General features: G+C 37.0%; 1 protein-coding gene and 1 long non-coding RNA gene across 2 annotated transcripts in view; one reads left to right on the top strand and one right to left on the bottom strand.

Annotated features, from left to right (window-relative positions):
* LOC134752938 (uncharacterized) overlaps window positions 1-25,949 on the bottom strand; it is a 126,582-nt gene that overhangs the window by 19,986 nt on the left and 80,647 nt on the right. The window lies entirely within an intron of this gene.
* The window catches only part of LOC134752849 (uncharacterized), a 40,768-nt gene continuing 22,104 nt past the window's right edge, over window positions 7,286-25,949 (top strand). Inside the window, exons 1-3 of the mRNA XM_063688614.1 lie at window positions 7,286-7,970; window positions 19,374-19,497; window positions 24,724-25,061. Coding sequence (XP_063544684.1) covers window positions 7,730-7,970; window positions 19,374-19,497; window positions 24,724-25,061 — 703 coding nt within the window. The 5' untranslated portion in view covers window positions 7,286-7,729. The remainder of the gene's footprint in view (window positions 7,971-19,373; window positions 19,498-24,723; window positions 25,062-25,949) is intronic.

Here is a 25,949-nt window from a genome sequence, read left to right on the forward strand (position 1 = left end):
TCGGGAGTTGACGCAACTTATTAGATCTCTCTCATTTTTGCAGGTCAGTTATAGTGAGATTGTTCTTTAATTATTGCTGCGTCAACTTTATCAAATACATTCAAGTAATCTAGTAAGTAGGGTTTTTGAATAAGAAAGTATAATATTTTGAACATTAATTGGTATGTAATTAACTTTGCATGTTTTTTAATGTTAGAATTGGGTAACTGTTGAAACTAATAAATTGTATCAGGATTAACATCTACAAAGATACACATTACCTACTGCAATAAATCATTCTTATTCTTATTCTAAAATACAAAATTAAATAAGAGCTGGCAGCTTCCTCGCACGAAGAATAAGCATTGCGATACAGCGAGGAAATGCTGCCAGCATCTACGGCACCATGCCGCAAGGGAATAGTTTTTAGTTATTTATTTTAAGATCAGTTTTATTTATTTTTAGTTTTAGTTTTTAAGTTATATAGGTTAGTTATTTAGCTTTGTATTAATTCTAAAATTAAATTATGTTTTATTGTAGTTAGTGTGGTTATTGTTGTAGACTTGAATTTTTAAAGGTATTTATCTACTTAATGCTATTTAGTTTTAATTTAGTTTTTTGCACCTAATTGGTTAATTTATGAGTTTCATTTCTCCACTACCTGAAGATTGTCTCGAAGAGATCGCTCTTTAGCGATAAGGCCGCCTGTTGTTTACCTCTCTCTTCATGTATTATTTGTGTTTCCATGTACATTTCTTCTGAGTTTGTGCAATAAAGAGGATTTGTATTGTATTGTGTTCTCCTTTGGATTTAATAAGCGACAAAAACGCAACCTGACCCTGCAAACTCTGGCAATAAGATCTTAATAGAGCTCCCCTAATACCTCTTGGATCTCTTTAAAATTTTATAACAAAATTAAACAATTATCTTTTTAGTTTATTTCTTACCAAATCGGTTCTCGAAAATCAGGAATCGCGAACTTAAGGAACAATTGTTAAAAATATTTTGTGAAACAATACGTTTATTATTACTAATATATACATATTAGGCTAGGTCACCCATGTTATGTTTTATTTCTTTTTTAGGTATTAGTTTTAGTTTTGTAGGTAGTTTTAATTTTAGGTTACTTGTATTGTATTGTATTGTAGTTCGGGCTATTTTCCGCAACTCGACGACTGGCGCCTATTTTGCGTGACATGGGGGTGGGCTAGTCCTGCCAGCCCAGCTCCTCGAGGAAACCTATCAAACCTTTGATGTTGAGTAGGACCTCAGGGAGGTCTCTCGGGGATCCGAGATGTTTTGCCCTGTATGGGGCCACTCCGCTGCACTCCAGCACCACGTGAGAGGCTGTTTCTTCTGTCTCCATGCATCCTCTGCATAGGGGACTGTCTGTGACACCTGTTATAAAAAGATGTTTGTTAAATAGTCCATGACCTGTTATGACACTGGTTACCATGCTCAGTCGGGTCTTTCCTAATTGAAGGAGCGCCCTTGTGAGCTTTCCGTTGTAGGTTAGGTAGGTTAATTTTTATTGTTAGTTTATATGTTAATTTTGTTGTGATCATAAAGAAAAAGACAATATAATATACGTTTCTCAATTTAATAATTGACGCGCTTGAACATAAATTCCAACTTACGCTTGTCGCTTGCACTATAACAGGTTGTTATAAAATAAGACGTTGTTAAAGCGTAGCGGTCACAATTACCTATAATTAGCGACTGACTGCTAACATTTGATGAGACGAGCAAGTTAGGGCAAAATAAAGGAACTCACGTTAGACCGGGCCGTGTCAGGGCCGGAGCTTCCGGCGCTTACTTTTCTATGACATGACAGGTGATCACGTGATTGTTTTCATAGAAAACGAAGCGCCGAAAGCTCCAGCCCGGACACGACCCGGTCTAACGTGAGTCATCCTTAAGTAAGTTCATACACAAAGTAACATATTGATGACCTTGAATATTAATAAATAGTAATTGTTATTTATTTTGAAAGAAAGAAAGAAAAGACATTTATTGTAAAAACCTTCTACAAACAGCGCCACTTCAGTTACAAAAAAAGATTTTAAAGGTAAATAAAGATAAACAATTTTTTTTAATGCACTCCCCTCACTGGAATACCTACAACCTACATTATGTTGTGAAAATGCATACTTAAATATAATCTTTATGCACTGTATAATAAAATGTGACATGTAATGTATATTACCAATAAGTATGATGATTATGATATTTATTAATGATTTTGATTTTATTATGTTTTTTGCCATTGAAGACCGGTCTGGCCTAGTTGTCTGTGACCCTGCCTATAAAGCTGGTGATCCTGGGTTAGAATCCCGTCAAGGGCATTTATTTGGGTGATGAGATATTTGTTCCCGAGTCATGGGTATTTTCTATTGTAAATACATAGAAGTATTTATATAATTTTCGTTAGAAAAAAGAGCCTATTATTTTATATGAGCAATTTATAAGACCGACGTTTATGGGACAGCCGACTTGCAGCAGTTTTACAGTGTTATTCAAAATGATTTAAATACATACATACATATAATCCCGCCTATTTCCCGGAGGGGTAGGCAGAGACCACGGATTTCCATTTGCTACGATCCTGACACCTCTTTAAAAAATAATTGAAATAATTTGTACTTCAAAATTCTATAAAAATATAAAAAGTCACTATTTGAATAGGATTGTCTGTTAATCACGTCATACAAGATAGAGGGGGGCTGAGGGGGGGTTATATAAAAATCACGAATTATGTTTGGAGGTCTAGAGAAATACTCGTATCACGATTCACGTGTAACAAAGCCAAGTTTACAATGAACAAACTAACAAAAAAAAACCGGCCAAGTGCGAGTCGGACTCGCGTTCCAAGGATTCCGTACATTACACAATTTAAACAATGTATTTTTTATGTGAAATGTCTTTAAAAACCCGTAGGGGTCGGATCAAAAACTAAGTAATTAAGTCCGACTCACGCTTGACTGCACATTTTTAATAGGTTTTCCGGTGATCTATAGGTAAAGATCTATTTTGTGTATTTTTTTCAAAATTATTGACCCAGTAGTTTCGGAGATAAAGGGGGGGAATGGTAATTTTTTGCCTATTTTCTTGAATAACTTCTAAACTGGTCATCTTAAAATTATAAAAAATATATATTTGAGATTCTCACAATGAGCTCTTTCATTTGATATATAACGCGATATAGTTTGACAAACTTTATTTTTTAATTTTCTCATTTACCCCTCAAAAGTGGCCCCCCTGTTTAAAATTAATTTGTTTACGTTACATATCCATCTTTGGGTCACAAACTTACATATGTGTACCAAATTACACCTTAATTGGTCCAGTAGTTTCGGAGAAAATAGGCTGTGACAGACGGACAGACAGACAGACGCACGAGTGATCCTATAAGGGCTCCGTTTTTTTTCTTTTGAGGTACTGAACCCTAAAAAGTGACGTGATAAACGGACAACATATATGTACATATAGTGTTATTTTATAAGAAACTTGGTCGAACTAAAATTTAGAAAAACTAATCGGCCCTAGAGAAGGTCGTATTAAATTATAATACTTACACCATGACCTCAAAATATTCAAGTTATTTATGTTAAAAGCATGGGTATATTATAATTTTAGAGGTCAACCACTTCACATAAATAAATAAATAATGGGACCACCGTATACTCATCGACTTCGGGTCTCCCTACATATGTACTTTCATGATTTTTATCATATTTTTAAAACCATGGTTCAAAAGTTAGAGAACACTATTTTTTTTAAATCACTTAATCAAAGAAAAATTTCTTAAAGATTAGAAGACTATTCGTTTTGAAAGACCTAACTAGACAATATACACCATAGGACTAAAGCGAAAAAACTGTCCCCACTACGTGTAGGAATACCTACCTCCCTAAAATCACGAAAATATTTTTTTAACCTTTTGAACTACCACATTGTCGGCGTGATTGATTTATTTATATTTACTTAACTATAGAAAATTAGAGCTCTCTATAGTACTAACTACCAACTAAGCTAAGCCGCGGACGAATGGGTTGACAGACAGACGGACATGGAGAGACTTATAACGATTCCTATTCGAATACCTACGTAACCCTAAAAATCGAGTCCCTAACCAATGATGTATCACCAGCGTGCCATTTAAGACATTCATTTGTTTGATTTTCATTAAAGTCTACATACAATGACACTCTTTGATAGAGAAAGATAGTCTTATTGCGATTCCTATAAGAGGAAAGAGAAAATAGTGCCACGCTTTGTCTTTATTACCGACCGGGCATTTTTTCATGGTCTGTAATGGTTGAATTAAGATTTCGTATACTAAACTCTAATTGGGTACTTTTCATGTATGGGCTACCAACTGTAATATTCATTCTTAAACAATAATTGTTGTCAGTAGAAAAAGGCGTCAAAATTATATGGAAAATAGCGCGAAGGTTCGATATCCCATACAAAAAATGTTTACTCAAAAGTTGGTTTGTCGTGCTAAGGGTTCCGTTTCTGCCATTTTGGCAACGGAACTAAACGTAGAAATCATCCACCTGATGATTATTATTAATGTCAATCATCAAAATTCCACGGAACACCAGCGGCGGCATCATGGTCGCATTTTTATCACTTGTCATGTCATGCGTCACTTTCGCACTTACATACTTGTGAAATAAAACTATGAAAACGGATTATATCGCGTATATTGAATTTATAATTCATCCCGACGTTTCGAACTCTTTACAGCGTTCGTGGTCAACGGGTGACTGAGGAAAAATTACAAAATGCAAAAATACCCACATACTAAAAAAATAATGAACAATCATAGACTACAAACTTTAAGGCTGGTTGTACATGCAAAATCGGTTCATAAGGCTAGTTATACACTATAATTATTTTTCAAGTAAAGATATATATTATATACGCGATAAAAACTATGCCGGCTCCAACCCTACACCACGGACCCGAGAAGATTTAATTCCCTCCTAAATTGTAGGAGGGTATCCCAATATGGGACCGGCAACAAACTCGGCGGGACACATCTTTTCAAAACATCAGAATGTCCAGCATCATCCAACACTACGGTCTCACAGTCTATGTCTCGCTTGCTCCTTTATCAGGTGGACTACAGGATCCCAAGCTGGTGGTAGAGAAAAGCCATCTTCCCTATTAAAGTTTGGATATTTCTTAATCTCAATAGCCTCGCGCAGCATTCTGGGTATGTAACGCTTCTCCTTGGCAAGAACCAGAGGCTTATCAAACTTGATTGAGTGATTGGCTTTATCCATGACATGCTCACAGACAGCAGACCTAGGTCGACGGTGCTTGACATCAGCTATGTGTTCCTTCACCCGAGTGGAAATGCTCCGTTTCGTCTGCCCAACATATGATAGGCCACACTCACAGTCCAGCCTGTACACTCCTGCAGTCTGTAGAGGGGTATTGCATTTTACAGGCCTCAGGAATTGTGACATCTTCTTCATTGGCTTGAAATATGTTTTTATAGAAGCACGCTTCAAGATGTGGCTGATCCTGTCCGTGACCCCCCTGACAAAAGGCAGAATGGCAGGCCTGCGCTCAACTGTGGGGATCTTAATGTGGGACCTCTGGTTGACCCGCGGTATCCTGAGCTCGTTTGCCTGGAGCGCGCGCCTGGCATGCATGGCAAACGAGCTCAGGATACCGCGGGTCAACCAGAGGTCCCACATTAAGATCCCCACAGTTGAGCGCAGGCCTGCCATTCTGCCTTTTGTCAGGGGGGTCACGGACAGGATCAGCCACATCTTGAAGCGTGCTTCTATAAAAACATATTTCAAGCCAATGAAGAAGATGTCACAATTCCTGAGGCCTGTAAAATGCAATACCCCTCTACAGACTGCAGGAGTGTACAGGCTGGACTGTGAGTGTGGCCTATCATATGTCGGGCAGACGAAACGGAGCATTTCCACTCGGGTGAAGGAACACATAGCTGATGTCAAGCACCGTCGACCTAGGTCTGCTGTCTGTGAGCATGTCATGGATAAAGCCAATCACTCAATCAAGTTTGATAAGCCTCTGGTTCTTGCCAAGGAGAAGCGTTACATACCCAGAATGCTGCGCGAGGCCATTGAGATTAAGAAATATCCAAACTTTAATAGGGAAGATGGCTTTTCTCTACCACCAGCTTGGGATCCTGTAGTCCACCTGATAAAGGAGCAAGCGAGACATAGACTGTGAGACCGTAGTGTTGGATGATGCTGGACATTCTGATGTTTTGAAAAGATGTGTCCCGCCGAGTTTGTTGCCGGTCCCATATTGGGATACCCTCCTACAATTTAGGAGGGAATTAAATCTTCTCGGGTCCGTGGTGTAGGGTTGGAGCCGGCATAGTTTTTATCGCGTATATAATATATATCTTTACTTGAAAAATAATTATAGTGTATAACTAGCCTTATGAACCGATTTTGCATGTACAACCAGCCTTAAAGTTTGTAGTCTATGATTGTTCATTATTTTTTTAGTATGTGGGTATTTTTGCATTTTGTAATTTTTCCTCAGTCACCCGTTGACCACGAACGCTGTAAAGAGTTCGAAACGTCGGGATGAATTATAAATTCAATATACGCGATATAATCCGTTTTCATAGTTTTATTTCATGAGTAACTATCGCGGTAACCGAAGACAATATTACTTACATACTTGTTAGAACGTGACAGGCATAAAATAAAAAACCGACCATCTTAGCCCTACAGTACGGATTTGACGGTCGTTCTTATCAACGTGACAGCGTGATAAAGCGGTCTCCGTCACTTTCTATCCCGCAGCCAGCGAGTTATTTTATCACGTGGATAAAGTGATCCATAATATGCCTACAGATATATATATGTAGACTCGTGAGAGAAAACTGGGACACTTATTAATTCAACGAGTAATTAATCGTTTATCCGGTTTTTACGACTAAAATCACTATGCGTGACTACTCAAGTTCTAGCGCATAGAGTTCCGTCATAAAATGTATTATAAAGGCTGACCAGGAATATATGATCACGCGCCATGCTGCGGAATTTCACTGGAACCAACTGGAACTAATTTTTTCATACTATACTGAACTGTCACCCTATACATGAGAATAACAGCGCCCTCTTGACAATGATCATATATTACTGGTCAGGCTTTGCATACATACTGTATTCGATTTTATTATAATTAATCAAATTTCAAATTTAATTGACGTAATTGTCCGGAAGCTGGGTCTCTGCCACTTTAAGGGCTAACTAAATACGTACCTTTCCGGTTTTTTGACTCGTTAAACGTATCTGGCGTATTACAAATTTTACTCAAAATTTATCCTGACACAATATTACTTCGCGACAACAGAGGCGAAACGCCAACAGAATACCTAATTTGATCATTCGACGACAAAATGTGAGTATAACTATGCTAATACCACTTTCTACATTTCCCAATAAAGGCACCATACCTAAGTGATTTCCCAATTATAGGTATAGCACGGGACACTAAAAAGAAAAAGTCGTAAATACTAAATTTACAAAACCGGTAAAACTCATAACCTTATCCATCGACGCCATTATGAAAATTTAAAAAAAGTTGCTCGATCAAAGCGCGCAATGGAACGTACGCATGCGTAGATATGTTAGGTTCTTTACAGTGGAAGAAAGTAGGTTCATATAAAATGGCTTGCGACTCTGTGGCTCGCTTAGTTTAACCTTGAGAAGGACCGAGAAAGCATCGCGCGCGGTCCAAAATGGCGGCGAAAAGTTTAATTTTAATTTTATTCGTAGTTTTTTGTAGGGTCGGAAGTGCAAGTTTGCTAGAAAGATCCTATGACTTTGTTATGGGTTTGGGGAAGAATTTGGCGCCCAGTTTTATGTCTATTTTTGACTGTTTGGGAGAAGATGATGCTTGGAATTGTGCGAAGCTTAAGGCGGGAAAGATTTTGGACTCTTGGGATGAAGAGGTTGATAAACAGAGGAGGAGTTGGCAAGGTAAGGATGTTGTAATTATACCTAATTATAAAATAAAAAAAACTTATGTAATAGGCAAAATTCTTAAATGAACAAACAGGTCCAACTTAAAGAAATTCTACCTTATGATTTATCGTGATTAAGTCCAATTAATCAACAAATAAATTAAATAAAGAATAGGGTTAAACTTGTATAAATTACATATTTTTTATTACATTGTAATTATGTATCACAATGTTTATCAAAAACCGGTGGTTACCATCCTTTATCAATAAAATTATTTAAAAAATCGTCAGCTTACTACGTAAAAGCCATGGGTGACAAACATTTTCCATATAAAAAATAATATTAATTAAAAAGAGCGCATAAGTATGCGCATACCGCTTTCTTGACGGAAGCGTGCGCGCTGGAATTGAACCCGACCGCAGCGTAATGGCGCGACCGCATGCGGTTATACCCATAGCTGTCATCCTACCCGATATAGGGGGCACAGTTGACAGATAAAGAACAGTACGTTGCCAGTTTTACAATGTAGATATACAAAACAAATTCATAGAACCCAGATCAGACTTACTAACAATGTCATCCTATAATTTTAAACGAACACGGGACTTAATCGCGTAAAAACTTACGTTTATTTATGGCCCGACGTTTCGAACGTGAGTTTGCCTGTGACCACGAACGTAACGTCACGTTCGAAACGTCAGACCATAAATAAACGTAAGTTTTTACGCGATTAAGTCCCATGTTAGTTTAAAATTAAATTGTAAATTCTAAAGTTGTGTTTACAGATTAAATGGCGAAAAAAAAAAAAAAAAAAGTTTAAAATTATGAGTGAAAAACGTATTAGTTTAAAATGTTTAAATCAATATAATGTCGTCCTACCCAATATAGGGGGCACAATCATCATCATCATTTCCTAGCCGATTTCGGCCACAGTGACTGCGTTCTAATGCTGAGAGCGCCGCTGGTGCGCTTTAAGGTGACTGACATAGCAGCGAATGTGCGACTACGCTCGCTGCAGGTCAGCACCGACATAATTGTAAAGTATGGCCACAGGTGGTCTGGCCTTTAGCTCGTCGCGCTTAGCGTCGAGTTCTGTGCGCCGCTCAGCTTCAAACTGAGGCACCTGCGTCTGCACAATATGCCTCCAACGTGGACGGTCACTGGCTAGGCTCTCCCATGTCGTTGGCTCTATTCTACCTAATCTATGAGCTCTCTTCATATGCCGTTTCAGCACATCTTTGAACCGTAAGAACTGGCCGCCTTGCTTGCGCTTTCCACCTTGCACAGTAAACTGATCATTTGATCAAGAACAATAAATTTCTCATGCGAGCTCGTTCGGGTACCTATTAGATCCCTGCAGTCGTTATTGTGCTATTTTATATTAAGAGGCAACGTTAAGACAAACACACAAGTCAAATTTTTATTAAACTTTCAGTGTAAGTGTTATTTATACGGCATAATTTTACTGCGTGTGCTATCAAAATCGTGGCAGCCTTGTCTTGATCTAACTAACTAGTTTTGTTAAGCGCAGTCTTTAAAGCAAATAGGTATCCGTAACATTTTGGTAACCTAAACCTGAAATATATATATCAGTGCAGAACTTTGTATGTAAAGAAAATAGATTGAAACGCGGTAAACACATATAAGTTAAGATGGTATCACGTTTGGATTATATTTACAACGTAGCGTACAGGGGAACGTTTCTCAAAAGCTTGTAACTTGTAATACAAGCGGATGTCACTTTTTGACAGCTTTTGTTAGAAAGGGACTTCCACTTGTATTACAAGCTACAAGTTTTTGAGACACGGCTCCCAGAACTGATAGACACCTTCGAAGCTAACTTTGCACTGAACACAACAAAATGAGAGAGTGTCATTTGAAACACCATATTTTTATTAAAAAATACATGAATGATGACACACGTTGCCCTTGCAAATGCCATGCAGAGTTAGCTTGGTCCGAAACCATAAGTTATTTTCGAAGGATCATTGAATTAAAATAATTTACCTACTTTTTCTTTATCCACTTTGACGTACTGCTTAACAATATGGATACCTTGATGCACACGAGAGTGTACTAACAAGATAGCTGTCACCTAATATAGTACGCATAAAGGATGACTCACGCTAGACCGGGCCGTGCCCGGGCCGAGGCGTTCTACATGTCATTTTCTATGACGGCTGATCGGTGATCAAAAAAAAATATTTTTTAATATTCACTTCAAGTTAAAAAGGGTCTCAGTAAAGGTGTAAATAAGTGAAAGTGTTAATGTGAAGGTATGTGTGTTGTGTATGTATGTATGACTTAGTTATGTGCGTGTAAAACTGTGAAAGAGAGTAAACAGAAGAGTAGCCGTACATGTTATTCATCTTTTGGCATCAGACGCAAGAGAATATTGACGTCTGTAACTATATAGTCATTTCAAAACACTTGGTGCTTTTCATAGAACGAAGCGCCGGAAGCGCCTGCTCGGCCCCGGCCCGGTCTATGGTGAGTCATCCTTAATGCGTACGTTAACGATGTATAATTAAGTGTAGTACTTACTGGTCTAAAATGACAATGTAAACTTTTTGTACAAGTTTTGAAAACGTAGGTGAGCTAATGATAACATTTTTGATAAATAATAATGTATTTAGCTAGGCTTAACGCAGTAGGCACAGTTCGTTAGTGTAGAATAAATCATATAATATTATCCGGGGTAATATATACATAGCCTTCTTTAAATATTTTAAAATAAGTAGTAAAATTTATTAATTATTATAGGACATTCTTACACAGATTGACTAAGTCCCACGGTAAGCCCAAGGAGGTTAGAGTTATGGGTACTCAGACAACGATATATATAATATATAAATATTTAAATACATAGAAAACACCCATGACTCAGAAACAAATATCTGTGCTCATCGCACAAATAAGTGCCCTTACCGGGATTCGAACCCAGGACCATCGGCTTCACAGGCAGGGTCACTACCCACTAGGCCAGACCGGTTCGGTTTCGACTAGGCAAAGTGTTAGTTTGATCTCACGGATGAAACATAGTAAAACGTAAATAGTTATACTGTAAATAATAAGGACACTGCGACCCAAACGAGAACGTACCATTAACGAGATAGCTGTCAACTAATCCAACCCGTACGTCACCCGATCTCTAACTAATATTGCCATAACGGCTCTGTTATAAGATAAAGGCCACCCGACACTAACGTCTCCCAAGCGGCGGCATTTAGTCAACTCTATGGCAGCAGCTCGACGCAACGTTGGCGCCATGGAGACTATATAAAGGAGCCAAATCTCTATGTATGAAAAGTGTCCATCAAAAAACAGTAATTAGGCGGCGCCACCATACACCGAAATACTACCAAAAACTACCTACGTAATTTGGTCGGGTTATTTGTTGCCTTATATGGTTCATGTTATACTCATGTCCCAGAGCCTAACTAGCGCCACCGGAGAGATTAGGAACTATTATTTACAGCTGAAAGCTGGTCACTTTTGCAATAGTTCTGCCATAAGAGATTGTCGTCCTTTCTATACCGTCCATAGTTGGTGCAACTGGGCAGCGACGCCATTTTCCATAGCACTGATTAGACACCGACGCTCAAAAGACGCTAGTATGAGGTGGAGGATATTATAATTACATTATATTACTTGAGGTGTGCTCCTTAGGCGTGTTCCCCACGGCTGTTTGATGACAAACAAACTGTAGCCGCCGTGCAGGTCTCGACGACAAATAAAAAGACTTCGATTTGAAGTAAACTTATAATTAATAGGTGCTGGTTACTTTACAAGGTACAGTTGACAAAAACGGTTAAATGGTGTAGAAGTGGTGGTAATAGTATGGAGGCTGATGCGAAAGTGATTAAGCTAATTTTGAATGGTAAAAAGGTAGTCTAAATGTAGGTGCCTCTAATTGGCCGCGATACAGGTTATGTTGAGCGATCCTATTGGTGCATTTAAATAAGCCTCCGCATAGTAAGCGAGCCCGACGGCTGCGTTTAGCTACTGCATTATACAAATAAAATGTTGCGTTAGCAACACAAACATACAGTCCTACTGACAATAAACTATTACCGCATCCTAGGCCGTATATAACTGAAGGGGTGTCATATGAGATGTGAAAGAATTATCTTTTTCTAATTCTTTAGAGTATTCCATATTGTAGGCCCTTCAGATAACTTCGAAAAGAGATAACATAGTTAGCTTTTATTGTACCATTTATATCACACAATTTTATACAAAAAAAAATACGCGCTTAATCGCGTCATTTAAGGTTTCAGAGGAATGTTCTTATACAAACACTGATATTTATCGTCTATACCAGCGTTGAAAAAACCGGGAAAATTTCAAAACGACTCGTTTTTTTTCAAGTTTCTTTCGAAAAAAACAATGTATTTTTCAATATACTTCATTAGGAATTTAAACAGGTAGGTTAAGGTTGCATGTCTAATGTGTTTGTTTATGGCATTGACACTGTCATCACTCCGGTAATTTTCATCCCTAAATCTGACACAGACTAACACCGTTCTCTAATTATTGTTATTTTAACGACTCCAGGACTTAATAATACCTACATAATAGGTTTTTATTACATGGCGCAACAATGAGGCGTCATAGACATTTAAATAGTTAAAAGATACTCTTAGTAACATCTGTCTTACAGATACAAATATCATTATCATGTCAAATTTCTCTCAATTACTAAACAACACTGCACGAAGCTAAGACATTGACATCATGACATGTTAAATGGCGAGATAAGAAACGAAAGTGGTTCCCAGGCCGTAAGCGAAATGCCAATCTTTGTAGTAAGCTGCAGATGTAACTGACCCCCCTTGCCAACAGGTTTCTATGCAGGGGGTCAGTTATCTCTGCGGCTTACTGTACATTAATGTCACGTACTGTCATTTAGACAAATATGAAAAGAGATATCAGAGAGTATTTGATTCTCAATGAGGTAACAATCATACCTCGCGATAAGCTTAAAAAAAAGACAATGGTCTGAAGTACCATAGACCCTACTGGCAAGTTATTTATGCCAATTTCTGCCATTTAGATAGAACATTATCCAAAAAACGAAACTACAGAAAAAATCTAACTAAAGTACATACTGAACCTGCTCCCAAAATTTCACGAGAATCGGTTGAGAAAATACGACCTGCAGAGGAAAACATCCGGACATACGAAACCATTTTTCCCCAAGCTGAAAAGGAGACCTTCGCTAACGCTCGGTCAAAAATGTGTATGACCCTGATGTATCACAAATAGTCCATACAAACAGTAAATTAATGAGTAAATAGAGCGTGCGTAAAATACATAAAACATGCATAAAAAGATCAACACGCAATGTTAATGTCCAATTCAATAACCATAAATAACAGATAAAATAGTAGTATTGTCTTCGGTAAAAAAATAGTAGATAGAATAGTTTTACACTCGTAATTTTAATTTTTACATTAACTACAATAAAACGTGATATTTACGAGCGAATATTTAATTACAATTTCTCGTAAATTTTTGACGTGATAACGTCTTATAAATCGATGAACGACGGTAGCATGCACGAAAGTGTCACGTTGTGGACAGATCTCCATGGTAACGTTGTGGACAGATCTCCATGGTAACGTTACGTTTTCTTATGACGTTATCACCAGTTATCACGCAAAATTATTGTCCGTAAACCGACTTTACAGACAATCATATTTAATACCAACATTGCGAGCAAATATTAAACATACCTAATACTTTTTTATATGTGCATTATGCACGATGTTTTAAAATTGAACACATTTTTAAGGCTGTTAGGTATTTCGAGTTTCCAGCAAACTCGCTAAATTATAAATAGATTATTAGGATATTTTAAATAGATTGAAATAGAGTCATTCAATTGTGTCTAAATACATAAGATACCTAAAGGTTAGGTACCTTCTCCTATTCTAAAGGTTCTCTTGAAGGGATCGCTTTTTAGCGATAAGGCCACCTGTTGTTTTCCCTTTATAAATTTTTTGAAGGACTTTGGAACAGGCTATCTGGAACCAAAGGAATTCAAAACGCTAGCCATGAGCTCCATCATCCGGCGTATGGAAATGGTGGGAAAAGCTCTTGAGTAGCGGACGGAATTTTCTTAGGGGGCACTGCACAAAAGATCCCTATGGGTTGAAGTGTATCAGGGCCCCCGAAAACCATAAGATAAGATAATGTATCATCAGATCATCACAATACACGGAAATACTACTTAACCAGAAATTCCCAATTTCATTGACCCAGACCGTGGCAACCAATTTTCTAATCTCAAAGCTATTAAAGTGGCAAAATATCCATTGTTCTTAATTCAAACGTCAACGAGTTCCGATATTAGATAAATATATAAGTTGACATGATCGAAATAAATCTCACGATCGATATATCGATAAGATTAAAAATTGTAACAAAAATTGTATATAATTCTCAGGTGCTACTAAACTCCATATTAATGGGAATTAGATTAATGAGAAAATAAAAGAACTGATTCCGGATTTCCAGGGCATATCGCACGGGTATTATACTTTTTTACGCCTCTTTTCTATAAACAATACTATATACTGGGGCTAGCTAAGTGACGATATTTTTTTATAATATTGGAGGCAAACGAGCAGACAAAACGCCTAATCCATCCATCCACATTTGTGCAGCGATGTAAGTTCATGTACATTTACAACTTTCGCGTTTTGAACACATATTAAATCACATTTACAATCGGGTCTATCGCGAATTTGCTACATCAGTTGGCCGCGACCACGACCAGTGAAACCTGTGTCGAAACGTCGGTAAATAAAGGTAACAAAATAAATTCGCGATAGACCCGATTGTAAATGTGATTTAATAGATTAGATTAAAGATTAGATTAGATTAGATTTAATAGATTAATTGATTTATTAGTATTGCAATTCAGCGGGGTAATGCTGCCAGCATCTACGGCACCTTACCGAGGGGTGAATTTTAATAGATGTAGGTTTATATACAAATTTCAAGTGGACGAAAACTGGAGCTGGACGAAAACTAGCACAATGGCCCTATTTTACTTGTTGAACCAGCAATGTACGAATTGTCATTGTCAAGTGACAATTGTCACTAGGTGAATCCGGTGCCAGGGCACTAAATACAGCTGTTTTATTCAATTCCAAAGCTACCAGCTTCTCGATTCAGTCTCAGAACTCCTTCAATAGAGAATATTACACAAAACTGCGTAGAGGGTGTCACTAGGACAATCACAGGGCCTACCGCGAAACACGAAAATCGAAAGTTCGGTTTCTGCCCCTCTTTTACTCTTGCCTATTCGATCGATAGAAAGGCAGATAACTAAATTTAGATTTTCGCGATTCACGGTAGGCCACCTGTAAACAAACCGCCTTGATGCATCAATGTCATAGTGAAAACTTGTTAAAAAACTGTTTAAGCCTACTTTGTATAAGTAAGGTAGTCTATGGTTTAGTACGTGCACTAGTGCTGCACTTTGGCGGTTGAACATTGCAGTCATACTCCCTATTGAAACAAAAATATTACTTTGCTAATCCGCGAAATAATCACGTGCTAGTCAATTAAGCTAAGCCGTTATACACATACTTAAGTACGTATATTTTCATACAAATAATGATTTCACCCTCCCACCGCAAAAATAAATACGCAAATACCTAAATATAACAAACCACCACCAAAAATATATAACTCGGCGCGATTGATTTCGAATTAATATGGATTTTCGTAAAGTTCCGCCTGATTCTAATTGTTATTCAGAACTTCATTTCTCCATACTACCTATACATATATAATCTTCAAAGTGAAACTAATTTCTAATAACACGATAGTTTGTTTCTATTCAAAAGTATAATTTAAAAACGCTAGATTAATCAAAATCTTATCCACACTTTCACCCACAATACTGGTTCCGTTTTGGCCCAAACTTGACTTATGGGCCTTATGGCCCTTATGGGAGACCTCATGACCGACATGTAAAAATTCGGTGAGATTAACGTTTTTGGAAAGCTGACTTATCAATTTAGGGAAGATGACTCTTAAGAGAAAATTAATTACTGCCTTTTTAGGTCACAGCTGTGGGCGTATCACATAAAAGAAAAAATATATATAAAAATATAAATACAGTGTGTCACATAAACAAATCGTATGCCTTTATTTGTTTTGGAGCTTTTCTTTTGCTTTGAAGACAATACCAGCTAAGATATGTGATACGATTAAATGTGACGTTTTCAACTAAAAGGTACCACATTGCCGGTTGTCGATAAGGTTGATTTCAAATTGAAGCTTTAAGAAAATAGCGCCGTATTGACAAGCGACAATAAGTACCCTTTTGATTGAAAACGGCACAAATACTAATGATAACTGATAACACTTATGCGCTGGGAGTCGCCAGCAGTATGCTGAGATGGGGCCATTTCGTGACACTTTATTTTCACTATGTAGTATCAAAGCAGTATCAAAGATAGATATAACTCCGTAATAGATGGATACAGTCTAAGGAAAAAACGTGCCTCGAAAATCAAGAAAATTTGATTCTCGATCAGATGGCGCCACTAGTTTTGGCCTATACTCGTATAGAGGGCGTTGATTATTTCGTTTGTTATTTAACAATTTTAACACATATCAGTGCAAGGACATGGGTCAAAATCATAAAAATAATTAATGCAAATAAAAAAAATCATTTATCCATATTTAAATACATTTTATCGTATTTTTATAAATCTTCATTTTTAGTTTTAAAGTGTGTCGACAGGTGGCAGTGAATTTACTGGGGTTACAAAATTTACTATGACAGTACCGCTCTAGTATAAGTTACTCTATGGTAGTATGTTTTTTTAATGTATGTCAATTGTCTGTGTGTTTACGAATAAAAACTATTCTATTCTATTCTACGTGTAAACTTTAGTGTTTAATGGTAGAGGATAGTAGGTGTGAAAATAACAGCTACGAAACTCTTAGATTTACAATCCTTTATTTTCAAATTTAATTATTCTGTTTTTCCATTAAATCAAAAATTTGTAATACTGCCATCGAAGTCTTGCCAAATTAAAAATAAATATTATATAAACACACAATAAAACAAATATCTATCGGATACATTTCGGGGAGTGCGCACAGGAACTGCACGACCTGATCCCACCTTCCCCTTTCCATCATCGGACATCCAGGCGCGGGGAGCGTATGCACCCGTTCGTGGTCCACATTCCATTCGTTCGGACGAAACGTTTTGCCTCCTCCTTTTTGGTACGGACGGCTAAGGAATGGAATGCGCTCCCGCCATCTGTATTCCCTGATCCATATGACCTCGGTCTCTTTAAAACAAGAGTGAATAGGCTGTTACTGAACCGGTGAGCTCCATTTTAGGCCCTGTCTTCACTTTCCATTAGGTGTGACTAGGGCCAATCGCCGATCAGTTTATAATAAAAAAAAAATAAAAAAAAAATATTAAACCACTTTTATATAATCTACTGCGATCTGTTACGATAAGAGCAATCGGTAAATAAATGTAAATATACCAACAAAATTAAATTAATGAAATCATTTATTTACATACAAGATATATACAGTGGTACTACGTAAACGAAATTAATAACTAGCTTAAAGCTTTGCGATACAGCGGGGAAATGCCGCCAGCATCCTTGGTACAATGCCTCAAGGGCCTATTTTAGATTTAAGCTAGTTATTAATTTCGTTTAAATTAAATTGAAGTCAGATGAAAATCCGTTTTCTAACATAACCCGCATTTATAAGGGAAAAATCATAATATTTATCTTACTGCCAATAACAATAAAATAAAAACTAAATACTACAAATTAACACAATCAACTCGAAAGCTATCATAAACCATGCGTTCTAATATTAAAAATCGATATACATGGAATAATTGAAAGTATATTCGTGGGAACTTTAAGTTTTCACTTTCACTGCATTGTTAGTATGGGAGCCTGATGTTAGCAGGTTTCTATTGAATGGTTAATGTTAATTAAAGCAAAGATAGATATAACTCCGTAATAGATGTATACAGTCTAAGGAAAAAACGTGCCTCGAAAATCAAGAAAATTTGATTCTCGTTCAGAGGGCGCTACTAGCTTTGGCCTACACTCGTATAGAGGGCGTTGATTATTTCGTTTGTTATTTAACAATTTTAACACATATCACTGAAAGAACATGGGTCAAAAATCTCAAAATCATAAAAATAATTAATGCAAATAAAAAAAATCATTTATCCATATTTAAATACATTTTATCGTATTTTTATAAATCTTCATTTTTAGTTTTAAAGTGTGTCGACAGATGGCAGTGAATTTACTGGGGTTACAAAATTTACTATGACAGTACCGCTCTAGTATAAGTTACTCTATAATTAAAGCTAGATCGGAGGCTGATTTTAATGTCGTCGTCAATAGAACTTGGAAATAATGTAAACAAATATGACAGATTTTGTTAGCGTTTCACACATAACCTAACATTTTGCGACGGTTTAATTTAAGTTGACAAAACCAAAGGATAGAACAAAATACATCAACGAGCTTTTAATTAAAATGAAGTTCGTTGATGTCTTGTTCTATCCTTTTATCTTTGATTTAACAAAAAAAATATTTAAATAAAATTTTTAAATATACAGTGTGGAAATTGGGAAAGAATGAATGGACCCTGGAGGGAAAGTGCCTTAAAACCTTAAGTTAGCTCATTTTGCTCAAAAAAACAATATTTTATTTTTAAAAAGAAACAAAACTGCGTACAGATTTTTTGAAATTCGCTTTTTAAAAACTGTGATAATTTAAAATTAACCATAGATATTCAAAAAAGGGGGCCGCTACGTACTGTATTTTGTATTTAGGTACCTTTTGAATACAGTATAATAGTTTTTAGTATGGATGGTACAGAAAGGATGCCAATCTCTTATGGCAGAATTGTTGCAAAAGTGACCGCTTTCAACTTTAAATAATAGTTCCTAATCTCTCCGGTGGCGCTAGTTAGGCTCTGGGACATGAGTATAACATGAACCATATAAGGCAACAAATAACCCGACCAAATTACGTAGGTTGTTTTTGGTAGTATTTCGGTGTATGGTGGCGCCGCCTAATTACTGTTTTTTGATGGATACTTTTCATACATAGAGATTTGGCTTCTTTATATAGTCTCCATGGTTTTTAGGTTGCTGGATTCGTCAATCTATGCGTCTAAAGTTAAAACGGCCGTTTTTGTTTTGAGTTCATAGATCGACGAATCCAGCAACGTAAAAACTACATATTATAATATAATGTAATAATGATAATATGACAACCATTACATTATGACTTTCAATAATTATGTCAAACAATAGTGACCCCGTTTTTACCCTTTGGGTACGGAATCCTAGGAACCATAAATATTTCTCTAACCAGAGGTTTTTCATTACAGCGGCGGCAGATGCTGAGGCCAGTTCATCCGGCAGGTCCATGGAGGAATTACCCTCTAAACTAGGGAAAGAGGTAGAGGACTCTCTTACCTCTTTAGCGGATATCGTGCAACATGGTGTGGCTAGGTAAGATACTGTTGGTTACAACTTGCATAGAAAGGTATTGTTTTTAGCATTGAAACAATCCTTATAATAAAATTATTTACTTTAAATTTAAAAAGTAAATGTGTAAATGTAGTTAATAAGCCATAATATATTATTTCCTGTTTTCTATACAGTTTCCATTGTCTGGGAGAGGACACTGACTTCTGTAACACAGGTTTTTACCTAGCTCAGAAGTCAGGGACTTCAAAACCTATTTTGTACTTGCTTCTGTACAATTTTTTTTTTTAACCTATAAAAGAAAGTTCCATTTCTAATATCCTTATATTTAAGCGTCAATCTGTTATAGGTATGGTTGTTATTACATTATTGAAATAGCTCAGAATTTAAGTCATTAAAATATATTTTACTCCATATTTTACTCGATCAACTAGTATATTTCAATGACAATAGTAGCTTGATCGGGATATACGTAGGTAGTAGTGCCCGAATGAAACCGGATTGATTGCCGACCGAAGGTTCGGTTTCGGTAAACATCCCTATTTCATTAGTATTTATAATGTGAATGACCATGTTAAAAAAAATGAGTTTTAGATAATAATGGTATCATGAGGAATAGGTACTTCCTCCGTACCTGCAATTATGACAACATATCTAAGATTTCTTACATTTTTATTAAACCAATCACACTACTAACTTACCATTTACACACATTTCCCATATTACGACCACTGATTACGAAAACCACAGCACCCAAGTGATACAAAAAGATCCTATCTTTGGAGCTGTTCGCTCCGCTTAGGATTCTTTATACCTGAGTGGACTAATAGTGTCAAACGCTACGCATGTAGAGCATTAATTACTTTGAGTTTCTCTCGCCCACATATACATCCTGCTTTCTTTGATATAAACATAATATCACCATAGAGTAACTTATACTAGAGCGGTACTGTCATAGTAAATTTTGTAACCCCAGTAAATTCACTGCCATCTGTCGACACACTTTAAAACTAAAAATGAAGATTTATAAAAATACGATAAAATGTATTTAAATATGGATAAATGACTTTTTTTATTTGCATTAATTATTTTTATGATTTTGACCCATGTTCTTTCACTGCTATGCGTTAAAATTGTTAAATAACAAACGAAACCGTCAACGCCATCTATACGACAGTAGGCCAAAGCTAGTAGCGCCCTCTGAACAAGAATCAAATTTTCTTGATTTTCGAGGCACGTTTTTTCCTTAGACTGTATCCATCTATTACGGAGCTATATCTATCTTTGATATCACAGAATAAATAATAGTACTACCGTACAGGGAACTTCCTACAAAACCGAAGTTTGACAGCGGTTCAGGGTCGAATCATGCTATCCCTTTCTTATATATGGTACTATCCCTTATGGCTATTTAAGGTTGTCAAAATTTAAGTCATTATTTTATCTGTGGTCGTGCACGCAAAGGGACGTTTTTTTAATCATCGGAATTAAATATGCTAGTGATTCTGAGTTGAAAGAACCCAAAAACACCAGGATCTGTGAGAATCTGGTTTTCAAAATTTATTTTAGAAAACGCCCGTTATTTATTCAACCCGCAGAATATGGTCAGACAGATAACAATGTGTTGCCATACTCTGAGGGGTGAATATGTAGGTCATATAGAACAACTTTTACTACAGGGCTAATCCCGAATACGCAAAAAAAAATCTAATGTCTCATACATTTAGGCGAATCATATGTCAAATATTTTCTATGGAACAGTAGTTCAATTCAATTCAATTCAATCTTTCTTTAGTTTTTTAAGGGGATCCCATGCCCCAATGACCTTCGATTTGAATCCCTTAGTTTTCTAATGTTTTTTTGTAGCTTATCATATTAACAGCAACGGATTTTAGCAATATAGTATCCCATATTTACTTCAAAGTTCATTGTTTTCGAAATATTTGGCATCAAAGTTGAACAATTTAAGGCCAAAAAACTGGTTTTCTGGCCATAACTTTTGTGTTAATTAGTTTAAAACCTTAGACAAATTTTTAGAGACATCTAAGACGAACGCAAATATGTAGATTTCATATAAGTAAGATCTTTCACAGCAATCGAGATACGAAAAAAGTGTTTTTTTAGACAATGTTTAAAACAATCATAAATAAATAAGTATTCATTTTTTTCACAATCCGGTAGACAAAAATGGAGATAAAAGATTGAAGAACCGATAGCCGCTTGTCTTATAATTCTATATGTAGTGCAAAAGTAGGAGATACGATTCAAAACTTGTCAAAAATCGATGAAAACCTCAGGTAGCCCCTTAACAGTAGCTTCATAGTAAAAGCGTCGATGTTTATACTTATATAATAGATAAATAGTATTAACATCCATAATACAGGAACAAATATTAGTGATAGAAACACAAATTTTAAATGCCCTCCACGAAATTCAAACCCGGGACCGGGGCTTCGTAGGCAGGGTCACTATCAACAAATCATAGTAAATTTTTTTTTTTTTTTAAGTCATACCGCTTTTTAGGGTTCCGTACCCAAAGGGTAAAAACGGGACCCTATTACTAAGACTCCGTCTGTCCGTCTGTCCGTCCGTCTGTCTGTCTGTCACCAGGCTGTATCTCATGAACCGTGATAGCTAGACCGTTGAAATTTTCACAGATGCTGCATTTCTGTAGCCGCAGCGCTATAACAACAAATACTAAAAACAGAATAATATACATATTTAAATGGGGCTCCCATACAACAAACGTGATTTTTTTTGCTGTTTTTTTTCCGTAATAGTACGGAACCCTTCGTGCGCGAGTCCGGCTCGCACTTGGCCGGTTTTTTTGTTTGTTAAAACTTACAAATTTAATATTCCAAACATGATATTCACGGTCCCGAGCACGCACATCCATCTCGCTCACGCCTACGCTCAGTGAGAGTGAGAGGAAACGAACCTACGGGGCCTTAATTACTGTGCGAAGTCATCCTGTATGTCATTCAACACCTAATTTTCCTTGCGTTCTACAAATACTTGCGCTTGTTCGTCGGAAATGAAATTTGACACTGTCACTGGAGAAATTTTCTTTTCTACTCAAACAATAGTGTTTGGTTAGCACATTAGCTCCATTTTATTAAGTCGGTTAATGTATGTGTAGTATATTTACGTAATGATGTCAATGTTCATTGACACTACATTTGAAAGTTATAGGGTAGGGTAGGAAACAGTGGCTCGGAAAAAATATCCGGGTAATTCCAACATGATAGAGGCGATATTGGGGCGACTGAGCCACTGTTCGAGCTGAGCAACTGTTTCCTACCCTACCCTACCTATGTGGAGTATGCGGTTACATATACAGGCTGATTTTGCATTGAGATTTTGGGATTATACTGAGCAACTTTTACTATGGGACCAACCACGAAATCGCGAAAAAATAATTTACACTCCCATAGAAAATGGACCAGCCAACTTTTTTTCGCGATTTCGGGGTTGGTCCCATAGTAAAAGATGCTCAGTATAATCACAAAACCTCCCTGGCAACGTGAATGCACTTATTTTTTAGCCACCGTGTATATGTAACCACATAGTCTACATAGGTAGGGTAGGGCAGGAAACAGTTGCTCAGCTCGAACAGTGGCTCAGTAGCCCCAATATCGCCTCTATCATGTTGGAATTAGATTGACTGAGCCACTGTACCCGGCTATTTTTTCCGAGCCACTGTTTCCTACGTTTAGCGCTTATAAATACAAATTGGTAGCAAAACGCTCGAGATACTCGTATCATAAAATATAACACACAAAAGAGTTGCTAATTGAGAACAAACTCCAACTGCTGATGTAAATCAACACTTCGCTGCCCCAATATTACACTTTTATCGAACTGAAATTTGAACTTTATCATAGTGACATTAAGTCGAATTTCAACTATCTTGAAAATGTAACATAGAACCATGTAATCTTGGGGCAGCGACTTACTACGCCTGATTTGCATGAATACCACAGTAAAAAGCGAAAGACATATTTGTTTATCAAAGAATCGAACTCGCACACATGACGCATTTCATTCACTTTCACCGTCTGAGCACGAATTATGTACAGTCACCATCAGATATATCGGAGCGGCCGAGGTGTTCACAATATTTGAACGCGCACTCTAACGCCTTGACAATAGAGGCGTGTTCAGATATTTGTGAGCGCCTTGACCGCTCCGATATATCTGATGGCGACTGTACGAAGTGTACCATCGCTCACACTGTTACCTAACTGACAGTTCCTAAACCTTATTACGAAAGGCATTAGGTCCACCGTTGGACAGTTAACACATTCGCGTAGTTTTTTGGTGGTTGGCCTGCCACATGACGTCACTAACCGTCCGCAAACGTGTTAAGAGTGTAATGTTGCTGTTTGTACGAACCGGTCTGCAGGTGTCAGAGGTCACGTTTAGTGGATCATGCCAATGATGTTGTTAATGGCCCTTCTGGTTTTGATGTGGGATACGGATATTTTTCGTCTACATGGGAAGTACGTAGTAGTTGGGAAAAAACAAATGGGTAAATTGGAAAATCTGCATTAAAAGTAGCAGATCTCTAATAACTTAACAAAAACGTAATATATGTCTCTATATGTAGACCAATTGGACCGTGCCAGATATTTTTTAACGAAAACTGTAGATACTTACTTATATCATAATTTAGAAAAGTATTCCAGGGTTTCAGATCCTTCTGGCAAATGTTGTTTTATGAGCAAATTTTTGTTGCTGATTTTATGTTTTTCAAAATTTAATTGAACAAAATATCTGCAACGCTTTAGCGACAAAGTTATTTTAGGTTACTAAACGTTTTAAAACTATAACGGAGCCTTATTTCCTGTTGTGCCTAATATCGCTTTGAAACGTCCTATAGATAATCGAACTTAAACTATCGTGAGACATATTTCAAAATATTTACCTATAGATCAGTACGGTTTCACTCACTATTATTTTTAGTCGCTTTTGGCGACATGTTTCGGATTCTTTGGGAATCCTTCCTCAGGCACCAATGTCCGCGGCGGTTGTACGTCGTGTAAATAATAGTGAGTGAAACCGTACTGATCTAAATGTCCTCCAGATAGTTTAGGACTGTACCATTTTAAATAGGTTGTATTTCATCAATATTCTCAAATTTGGGTACCGAAAAGACTAATAAACACCTAAATCTGCGTGTGATTCCGCTACGGGTGGCTAAAGGCTTTTGATCGTGATTTTCTGCTAATTTTCCCTATTACCCCACAGAGCGATGTCCAGAAAACATGATCACGAGGGCGGCGGCATCGATAGCATAACCATCTCCACCGGCGGGCAAGACAAAAAGAAGAAGATGAAAAAGAAAAAGCAAAAGCCCCCAAAGATCCACCTAGTCCACCCCATGATGATGCAAGAGATGGAGCCGAAAGGTCGGGCGTTCGGACGGACGCAGTCCTGGGTCATTGGAGAGAATGCCACAAGGAAGGGCAGGGGAATGGTGGAAGATTTCTTGAGCATGGGGCATAAGGCGTTGGATGCCGTGGCCGAGCATGCCGTGAAAAGTGATGAGGTTGAAGATGGAATTGCGGATAAGAGTGGCATTGAAGGTTGGTGGTGGTTGCATGTACTTTACATTTTCTAGATTTTTATTCTGTTTCATATTCGTGGAAGTTTGTCAAAGTGGCAGTAGGATAGCGTTTCCCTCTGCCAAATAACCGAAAATGCAATCAAAAAAGTACTGCCAATTCGACCGAAATTCGTTTACGAAAAGCCGATTAAAAAACTATTTCAAAAAAAAATAGAGTATATGTGCACTTTGTGTTTGCCAAGTTTGTGCAGAGTTAGCTTGATCCGGGTCTTCATAGACTAATAATTTGTAAGGGACCTTTTTAATTAACTAAACTACTGAAAAATGTAGCTGTGTATGATAAAACACACGATAGGGTCAACACATTTTAGAAAATGGTCACTTCTGTGGACAATACAAAGTTAACGACTGGTACATACCTATCCTGTTTTTCTTATTTGAGTCTCAAGTACTTACTAAAAAAAATATCCCGCCTGTAATAGTGCAACATAAAAACTAGCTTTAGGTTCCTTTACTTTGCGATGTCTACAGGAAAGACGCGAACGAGTTAATCATACTATAAAATGTGTATGACCCAAAAAGTAATTAAGTTCTCCAGCCAAGTTTAAAGACAGATAATAAAATACAGAGGTAACTGACGAGGAAACGAGTTAGTATTAAAAGATAATACAAATTTATTTACATACAAGATTAATACAGTGGTACTACGTAAACGAAATTAATAACTAGCTTAAATCTAAAATAGGCCCTTGAGGCATTGTACCAAGGATGCTGGCGGTCCGATTCCCCGCTGTATCGCAATGCTGATACGTTGTGCGAGAAAGCCGCCAGCTCTTCGGTCACCAGTTACGTCAACCAGACGCTTCGCGATTTCTGCAAACAACTTATGTGCGCTGGGACCCCATGG

This window comes from Cydia strobilella, chromosome 25 (assembly GCF_947568885.1).
Source record: "Cydia strobilella chromosome 25, ilCydStro3.1, whole genome shotgun sequence".
Lineage (NCBI taxonomy): Eukaryota > Metazoa > Arthropoda > Insecta > Lepidoptera > Tortricidae > Cydia > Cydia strobilella.